Source organism: Olea europaea, chromosome 19 (assembly GCF_002742605.1).
Source record: "Olea europaea var. sylvestris chromosome 19, O_europaea_v1, whole genome shotgun sequence".
Classification (NCBI taxonomy): Eukaryota; Viridiplantae; Streptophyta; class Magnoliopsida; order Lamiales; family Oleaceae; genus Olea; species Olea europaea.
Window position 1 is genome coordinate 13,028,200 of NC_036255.1, and position 10,232 is coordinate 13,038,431.

A 10,232-nucleotide genomic window follows, 5' to 3' on the forward strand; every position below is an offset into this window, starting at 1 on the left:
TGGTAGAACTCTAAGAGTGTGTTTGATTGACATGGAAAATATTACTTAGAAAAGAAAATATTTTCCATCTTTTGTGGAAAATAAAAACCACCTCTACCCAAGGAAAATGTTTTCCTTAAAAATAAGGAAAATTAGGCATATTTTCAAAAGTTGGAAGCAATCAAATACTTTAAGTAGAAATTTGGGTGAAAAATTAATATTTTTCATAAAAAATTGATGTAATCAAACACACCTAAATGATAAACAGTTATGCTATGAACAGAATTTTTATAGAGGAATACATGACAATTTTTCATTGGTTCGATACATGTGCTGCCATGTATCATGAGTTTTGAGAGAAAAATTTCCGGAAATACTAAATTCATAGGACTAATAATTGTAATTGATTTGTACTAAAATTAATCAATTATCCTACGTCAATTTTTATGCTTCATCTATATATACAGCCATTGTGCAGAGTCCTTGGATTGCGTCTCTGTTTTCTCTCCCTCTCTCTCTCGCAAACACACAGCTCACTTTTCTTTTCTTTTTTTTCTAGGTCCGCTTCTTCTCCAAGAATCTCACTGGCGTTGATTCGGGTATTCCATGAATCCATGATGAACAATAATTGTCAACTTTAATTTATGGATCTTTAACAAAAAAACAGAGAAAATGAAAAAAAAAAAAAGTTATCGATTTGAATTTCTTTTCATTTGCACGAGCTGCTTTTTTATTTACTTTTCTTCGATCGGCTAATCATATAGGTTTGCTTCGATCCTACTTTTATGGGTCATGATCAAAAGCTGTTATGTAACTGTGATTCATTCAAATCCGTGATTTTCAGGGTATTTTGTTAATTGGAGTCCCCTTTTGAATTGAGAATTCACGTCTACGGAGAGAGTTTCAGATTAATGGCGAATAGGAATGTAGAGAAGATGGCATCAATTGATGCCCAATTGAGGCAATTGGTGCCTGGTAAAGTGTCTGAAGATGACAAGCTTGTTGAGTATGATGCCCTGCTTTTGGATCGGTTTCTTGATATTCTTCAGGATTTGCATGGGGAGGGTCTCAAGGAAACAGTATGTATTGATGTATTTATTGTCTATTTTAGATTGATATTGGGTGATGACCCTTTCGTTCTCAACAAATTTGAGGTCGACTGCGTGATTTATTTATCCGTTGGTTCGTTTCATTGATAGATATACTGGCTATTTTGTGATGTTCATATTTAAGAACCATTTCTGTAATCTCAAGTGTTATGAGTCATTGAATTTTGGTTTTTGGGGGCACCAAAATTGTTCCTCTGAATTTTAACAAATACCCGAAGAAGTTGTCTGTCCTATCAAAGATTGAATATTTATGTTAGGAATGGTTTGGGTTGGAATATTTATGCTTTTGCACAATTTCACTGGTAAGTTAAAGTCTGTCTCTTGGATGATTCTTTGATTTCAGCAGGTGATTTGTTGTCTATTAAGAGTTCCTCGATCAGCTTAGAGAGTGACTTCTTTTCCGTTATTGTAGGTACAAGAATGTTACGAGCTTTCTGCAGAGTATGAAGGCAAGAACGACCCCAAAAAGTTGGAAGAGCTCGGAAATGTATTGACAAGTTTGGATCCAGGGGATTCAATTGTTGTTGCAAAAGCTTTTTCTCACATGCTTAACTTGGCCAACTTGGCTGAGAAGGTTCAAATTGCTCATCGCCGACGAAATAAAAAGAAAAAAGGGGATTATACTGATGAGAGTTCTGCAACAACTGAATCTGACATTGAAGAAACTCTCAAGAGACTTGTGGTTGATCTAAAGAAGTCCCCACAAGAAATTTTTGATGCTTTGAAAAATCAAACCGTGGATCTTGTCTTTACTGCTCATCCTACTCAATCTGTCCGAAGATCATTACTACAAAAGCATGGGAGGTTTGTTCTCTAGCCATTATGCCTATTGGATTACATGTTCTAGAAGAGCACCGCACAATGATTTTTTTCTTCATCTTTTTTTGTTATTTGACTAATGAAGTTGCTTTTATCTGCTCGCTTTTAACTTCTTTTCTTTCTCATGTCCCGACTCATTTTCTAGGATCCGGGATTGCTTGGCCCAGTTGTATGCCAAAGATATTACACCTGATGATAAGCAGGAGCTTGATGAGTCCTTACAGAGAGAGGTAATATATTATCAGTGTTAATGCATTTTTCTTTGTTATTATTAGACGCATATGCCTACATGTATTCTTGAACTCTTCAAATATCTTCAGTCAAACAAAGATTTTCCTTTGTTTTGCACTTAATTTATATGGATATGGAATTGGAGCTCTTGCTTTCCAGAAACCATCAATGGGTTGGAGAATTGGCAATATATCCCTAGGATATAGTTTGAAAGGATCTCTCTAGCATGAAACAAAATAAGGAAATTCATTGTGGGGTGGAGAATTAAGAAAAATTACGTCATCAGAAAAAATAAGGCAATAATGAATATATGATCTCAGATTATCATTATTCAACCCCCATCCTTGTGAAATTTAACAATATTATGATCTCAAATGCACTCCCAAGTTTAGGATGTGGTATTTGCATGGTGATCTACGGCATGAACACTCCAAAGCTTTTAGCATATGTTATATAAAAAAAAAATAAAATCTGCATCACTGTAATATTAACTCCTTGAAAGGATGGAAAGACTGAAAAAAATAATGATAAGTAAAACATCATGAAAAGTAATATGCCTTCTGGTGTCTTGTTGGATGAGGAACAACTGCGTGGTTGTCTTTTTCATCTTAACATGGAAAATTTCACTTATTATATTTTTCGGAAATTTCTACATACGCAAGTCGATCATAAGCATTTTCATCTTTCGTCTGGAAGTACTATTATTTAAATTTTAAGGGCAAATTATTCAGGTATTTTCAGTCAAACCTATTGATTTGAGAAGTCTTTGTGTAGAATTTGTACATTTCAATTTTAGAAAAATGATTACGGATGTTGTGGGTTTCTACAAAATAATATATGGTTCTACATGTATTTATTTTTTGTTTCTTGTCTTTATTGTAAAACTAGTATTTGACAAAATTGCTTTCTTAATTGCACATGCCATATTTCTTGTTTCCCTCTCGTCTCATTTTCCTAGTGCAACCATCTAAAATTTAACTTCGTATGTGAAGCCTAGGCAGAGTGGAAGATGGTAGGTGGAACACAAACATAATTTTTTCCATCAATGTATTTCTATATTGAAAGTTCAAATTTTCAGTTTCTTATTTTCCATTCTGTTCAGACCTGCCTTCTATAAACTTCAAGATTTCAATTCTTACTTTCCTATTCATATATTCATACTTACCTTGCATAACATATTCCTTTTCGACAAATTTAAAATTGTCATTAATTTTTCAAGCATAAATATGAATTTTATTTTTGAAATGTTCTAAGAAAACAGCGTTCTTAGATTGTATCCTTTTTGTTCTTTTATTTGGTTGCAGATTCAAGCTGCTTTCCGCACTGATGAGATCCGGAGGACTCCTCCTACTCCGCAAGATGAAATGAGAGCAGGAATGAGCTACTTTCATGAAACAATCTGGAAGGGTGTTCCGAAGTTTTTGCGGCGTGTTGATACAGCACTTAAGAATATTGGGATCAATGAACGAGTTCCTTACAATGCCCCTCTAATTCAATTCTCTTCTTGGATGGGTGGTGACCGTGATGGTATAATTACTTTCGAAACTTATTTTAATATTATTTATTATGCAGATGCAGGCATATACCAGTATATGTTTAAGTATATCTTCATCATTGCCATAAACTGTTTCTTTCATAATTTTGGTGGTTTGATATTTTTTACTATATTCTAGCATTAGAATGGATTAACATTTTCCATTATTCCTGAAGGATGTGTACCCTCCTTGGTTTAATGCTTAGATTTGCGTAATGAAATGCAGGAAATCCAATGGTAACTCCTGAGGTCACCAGGGATGTTTGCTTATTGGCTAGAATGATGGCTGCTAACTTGTATTATTCCCAGATAGAGGATCTCATGTTTGAGGTATTTGTTTGCAACTCCATTTACTTATCTAAGTTACTTGTATCTTCATTTTAGTTCATGTTAGCCTTGCGATTATTTTTGTCCTAACACCACTATTTTTTTCCAGTTATCTATGTGGAGGTGCAGTGATGAGCTCCGTGCTCGAGCAAATGAACTCCATAGATCCTCAAAGAGAGATTCAAAACACTACATAGGTAACGTCCAAATTGTGTACATGTTGTTTAGCATTTACTTCTGTTTTCCTCTTACTCTATGGAGGCGAATCTAGAACTCTCTATCTGTCAAAAGTAAGAACATGACCTGTCCTTTCATGCAGAATTTTGGAAACAAATTCCAGTCAATGAGCCTTATCGTGTTATTCTTGGTGATGTGCGGGATAAACTCTATGAGACACGTGAGCGTTCTCGTTATTTATTAGCTCATGGACTATCTGACATTCCAGAGGAGGCAACTTACACCAATGTTGAGCAGGTAACCTCCCACTTTTGTCATTTTTCGTAATAATGTGCATGTACAAGTGCACTCTTCGTGGAATTCTGTAATAAAACTTCTTTGTAAGTTGTCTTTGAGAAATAAAAGTTAAAATCATTCTCTCAAGTATAAAAGAAAATGTATATGGGACCTTTCGGCTTTCTCTTCTTCTGCTGAATGTGTGTGGACATGCTAGTATTTTAATATACCTATTTGTGGGATTTTTATCTTTGTTAATTTGATTAAAATTATCATTCTTATGCAGTTCTCTTAAAAAAAGTACGTAAGTTTCACAAAATATATTTTTTAAAGTCGTATTTTCCAATAGATGGTGTTAAATTGGTTTAATATTTTGTGCAGTTCTTGGAACCACTTGAACTCTGCTATAGATCTCTTTGTGCTTGTGGGGACCGGCCGATAGCTGATGGGAGCCTTCTGGATTTTCTAAGGCAAGTTTCCACCTTTGGGCTCTCACTTGTGAAACTTGATATAAGACAAGAATCAGACAGGCACACTGATGTTCTCAACGCAATTACCCAACACTTGGAAATTGGTTCATATCGAGATTGGTCAGAAGAACGTAGGCAGGAATGGCTCCTGTCTGAACTCAGTGGAAAGCGTCCCCTATTTGGACCTGATATTCCAAAAACTGAAGAAATAACTGATGTTTTGGATACATTTCACGTGTTAGCAGAACTCCCAGAAGATTGTTTTGGAGCATACATCATCTCTATGGCCACTGCACCATCTGATGTGCTAGCAGTCGAACTTCTGCAGCGTGAATGCCACGTGAAGAACCCCTTAAGAGTTGTTCCACTTTTTGAGAAACTAGCTGATTTAGAGGCTGCTCCTGCTGCTGTTGCACGCCTTTTTTCGATTGATTGGTACAAAAGTCGAATTAACGGTAAGCAAGAAGTCATGATAGGGTACTCAGACTCTGGGAAAGATGCTGGTCGGCTTTCAGCAGCCTGGGAAATGTACAAGGCTCAAGAGGAGCTTGTCAAAGTTGCTAAGAAATATGGCGTGAAGCTGACTATGTTCCATGGTCGAGGTGGAACAGTTGGAAGAGGAGGAGGGCCCACCCACCTTGCTATATTGTCTCAACCACCAGATACTATACATGGTTCTCTCCGTGTTACGGTCCAGGGAGAAGTCATTGAGCAATCATTTGGAGAGGAGCACTTGTGTTTCAGAACACTTCAACGTTTCACTGCTGCTACACTGGAACATGGAATGCATCCTCCTATCTCCCCAAAACCAGAGTGGCGTGCACTTTTGGACGAAATTGCTGTTGTTTCCACAGAAGAGTACCGTTCGATTGTCTTCAAAGAACCCCGTTTTGTCGAGTATTTCCGCCTTGTAAGTAACTACAGCAGTGGTGTATCATGTTGGTTCTGCTTAAGTGATAATAGATATTATAGTTATGCATATAGGTTTAAATGACCTGCATCTTTTCATTCATTATTTTAGGCTACGCCAGAATTAGAGTATGGCCGGATGAACATTGGCAGCCGTCCTTCAAAACGGAAACCCAGTGGAGGCATTGAATCGCTCAGAGCTATTCCATGGATCTTTGCTTGGACACAAACTAGATTTCATCTCCCTGTGTGGCTTGGCTTTGGAGCAGCATTCAAATATGCCATGGATAAGGACATCAAGAACCTCCGCATGTTGCAGGACATGTATAACCAGTGGCCTTTCTTTAGAGTCACCATTGATTTAATCGAGATGGTGTTTGCTAAAGGAAACCCTCGTATTGCTGCTTTGTACGACAAACTCCTAGTTTCGGAGGATTTGTGGGCATTTGGCGAGCATTTGAGGGCCAACTATGAGGGAACGAAGAGTCTTTTACTCCAGGTAGTTGATTGCGTCCATATAAAGGCATTTATATGATTGTACGTCGATTAGTTTTTTAAATTCATTTCTACATCTTGTAGATTGCTGGTCATAAAGATCTGCTCGAAGGAGACCCTTATTTGAAGCAAAGACTTCGTTTACGTGATTCCTACATCACAACCTTGAACGTGAGCCAGGCTTATACTCTGAAGAGAATTCGTGATCCAAACTACCATGTGAAGTTGAGGCCTCACATTTCCAAGGAGTATATGGAGTCAAAACGAGCAGCCGAACTGGTAACGCTGAACCCTACAAGTGAATATGCCCCTGGCTTGGAGGACACTCTCATCTTGACCATGAAGGGTATAGCTGCTGGTATGCAGAATACTGGTTAAATTTATCTCTGTTCGTCTTATCTTTTTCCAAGAGGAAGACAGAGACTTTTGTATCCCAAGGTGGGAAAAGATCGTTAAACGTTACTTGAAGTCATGCTCTGTAAAGTTTGTAATATGTTTAAAATGTTGATAACTGTTGATTATGCGTTCAAACTATAAACAGACTGAAGTGAATGGGCAGAAAAAGTAGCTTGATTAACACCAGGAATAAGTGCATCCCCATCAGAAGAAAATATGCGGATTTATTATGTAAATACTCACAAAATTCACTCTCCTATTGGTTGTATTTAGCATTCAAGCAAACCCAGATTATCCCCTCCTCTGAAAACATAGCGAAGCACTGGAAAACAAACAGGTATTGCAGTAGTTCGTATTTCTCTATTTCTTTCGCCATTTCTTCTCGTGGCATTGACAAAATTCCATCTGGAAATTGTGTTATTACCATGGTCGCTAATTTTCTTTTCAACCCTGCAGCAAAGGAGTGGACGCGATAGAAATTAGAAAACATCCAACTTCACTCTCTCTTTTAGGACTGGACAAAACTCTCAAGCCGTACGATTCTCCTTAAGTGAAACACCCGAAGGTCCCGAACGAGTATCTGAATCAAGAATTGACGAATTTGGTTCGATTCTTGATTCTAGACCAATAATCGAAAAATCGAATAAAAATCGAATTTTCTTAATTTTTCAATTTATTTATTTTAAATAAGCTAAATTATTTTATTTTATTCCTAAATAAATTTGCTAATTAATTCAGCCCAAACCCAAAAATATAATTTTCCTATTTCTAGTTTTCAATCAAAGTTCAATTTAATTGGATTAACCTAAGATTTACCCAAATCTATTATTCAATTGTAATGCTGCTTTCTACATTTCTGGAATCGAATTGGAAGCTCGGCTATGCCTCTCTTCATAATTATGAACTCACTATCTTCCTCTTCATGTGGTTTTAACAATTAAATATATGAAGGATTCAACAAAGAGATGCGCAAAAAATATATAAGATTGAACTACGTTATTTTGTAAGAGTTAAAATTGAACATATCATTAGTTGAATTAATATAGCGATGTTTTAAATATTAAAAAAATTAATTATGATACGGAACACAGGAACCGAATGGAACTGAACCCAAACGATTTCATAATTAAATTTGGACCTGACGATTCCACTTACTAGGTATCCAAAAATTCGAGTTCGATTTGATTCTCTTTAGAACCGAACTAGACCATGTCTGGCCCTGCTCTTTCTCATTTCGCCACTTTTTTTGGTTGGAAAAAAATTCATAAATCTTGTATTAAGTATGGAGACTTTAAAAATCAGGCTTTAAGTTTATAAAATCCAAAAATCAAGTTTATTAGTTAATTAATTAAAAGTATTTATTAATTAAATATAATAAGATCACAATTACATGATAATGGTCACGGTCCTCACTGATACAAAATTATAGGTCACGAATTTATTTAATGGTCACATATCATCAAATTAATTGATCATAGATTATTTCGATGTCACAAATTAAAAATTTTATAGGTCACAGATTATTTTTTAATAACAAATAAATTTTTTTACAAGTCACAGATTATTAATTGTCCACAGTGTCAACTTTTATTGATCACATACATTGCCACACCTCCAACCACGACCTCTAGGCTCCATATCGAAACTCAGACAAAACCTCCACAAAACCCGTCAGCACTACCACAAAACCACATAGAAACATCGAAAAAATGATAACCAATTTATTGATTATAATCAATCAATAATTTGTGACCACCACCTCAACACTGCATAATCACCAAACCAGGGACGGAGCCAGGAATTAACGTTGCTGGAGGGGGGGGGAATTTTTTTAAAAAGTTAACGTAGCAATAAGATTAATAATTAATAGTAAAACATAATATAAAATTATCTATTAAAGTTGTGTCCAAGAGATTTTATAGATAAAATTCACCTAGAATAAAATCTACATATAATGTGATAGTAAACTTTCGTTTGATGTAGAATATCATACAATCACCAAGAAAATCATCACCCATTTCGTTATGAATTGCCGTATTCGCACGATTCATTTTCTTCAAATTTTTAAAATGCATAAAAAAACCAATATGCTTAAATATCCCTACAATCCAAAATAATAATAAAACTTTCTTATCATTCCCCATTTTTACTTGTCTTCTTTAACAAGGGTTACATCCTCACATTCTTTATTAAATTCGATGACAAATGCTGATGAATTAGTGGGATGAATTCTAAAAGGAAAATATTGTAAAATTGAAAGAATGAATTGGAAAAATGATAATCATTTAGTTATCAAAATTGTAAAATGAGTGTATTCTGGGTTAACTATCAAAAATAAAATTTGGAATGAATGGACTGGACTTGTTACAATTGGGCTGTTGCTGTTGGTGGGTTATAAAATTGTGTTGTTTATTGTTAGTGGACTATGAGTTATTTTCTTCTTAATTTCTTCATAATTTATCAATTATTTATGGATATGGGCTTGGATAACACTGGGCTGTCCTCCCCCACATCCGTCCCAGCACCAAACCAACACTCATCATTCAATTTTCAAACAACCATACATAATTGCTGCCAACCACTGCATATCGCTCAGTGGCCTAAAGGCAGATCCCTCTCCCCAAACTCCCATCATCGTTGCTACAACAGATCACGACAAGTTCCCGTCATTCATGGTTAGACCACTGCTGCAAACCAGAGTTTTTATGTGGCTTTGATTTGTTTAGATGTTCCTAATAATGTACTTGCAAAGAAATGAATTCATGAACGGAGATTTGAAATTTAGGAATTATAGCATTTGGTATCATACTGTTTCGCGCGTGTTAATTCGCTAACAATTAAAGAGGATCAGACGATTGTGTAAGGGACGAAACCTCTTGAGACAAAGTCCCAAAAAGGGGTGTTCTTTTTATTGGCGATGAACTTTACAATTGGAAACGGAAAACAACGTGCCTCCAAGGGGCGCAAGCACACGAGTTACAGAAAAGGAAATGTTTAAGTCTAAAAGCTAAAGGAATGAAAATTACATATTCTCTGTTTGGGAGTTTTGGATTCGGTGCTTTTCTTCTAAGTTCTTTCTCTCTTTTTATACTTCATAGGCGATCCCTTTGTGATTAACTGCTCTAAAAAAACTGCTTGATCGCCCTATAACTACCCACTTTCTTTGTAGTGGCCATTTTGTCATGAAACTGTCTTTTTAACTGCTGTCATTATCTTGCATCGTTCAACCACTTTCGATTGAACCCCTTGAGTCGTGGAACGTGATAAAGTCACTTTAGCAATTGCCTCAATAACTGCATCATAATGCGTTATGTTTGTTGATACCTTGGGCGACTTGAAGATTTGGGCGAGACTCTGGACGATCGTCTGCCATTCTATTCGTTCAGACTCTGAGCGACTTGTAAACTTGGACGATGGCGTTATCGCACTATTGGGCCCCTTATTTGGGCATTCACCTTGACTCGTTCAATTGGATTTCGTTCTTTGGGCTATCTGATTTGGGGATCCTCC

General features: G+C 36.0%; 1 protein-coding gene across 1 annotated transcript; it reads left to right on the forward strand.

Annotated features, from left to right (window-relative positions):
* Positions 1-443: 443 nt before the first annotated feature.
* On the forward strand, positions 444-6,912 carry LOC111368882 (phosphoenolpyruvate carboxylase). Its single transcript, XM_022990370.1, has 11 exons — positions 444-578; positions 824-1,058; positions 1,501-1,892; positions 2,053-2,137; positions 3,443-3,665; positions 3,899-4,002; positions 4,109-4,196; positions 4,319-4,473; positions 4,834-5,832; positions 5,944-6,330; positions 6,411-6,912. Exons 2-11 carry the CDS (start codon positions 891-893, stop codon positions 6,702-6,704), a joined length of 2,895 nt encoding a protein of 964 aa, XP_022846138.1. The 5' UTR covers positions 444-578; positions 824-890; the 3' UTR covers positions 6,705-6,912.
* The last annotated feature ends 3,320 nt before the right edge of the window (positions 6,913-10,232 follow it).

Bases quoted from the DNA above. Each gene is read 5' to 3' on its own strand.
- LOC111368882 (XM_022990370.1), top strand. From the start codon at position 891: ATGGCGAATAGGAATGTAGAGAAGATGGCATCAATTGATGCCCAATTG. The intron at 1,059-1,500 runs GTATGTATTGAT...CCGTTATTGTAG, and splicing joins GGGAGGGTCTCAAGGAAACA to GTACAAGAATGTTACGAGCT. The intron at 5,833-5,943 runs GTAAGTAACTAC...TCATTATTTTAG, and splicing joins TTGTCGAGTATTTCCGCCTT to GCTACGCCAGAATTAGAGTA.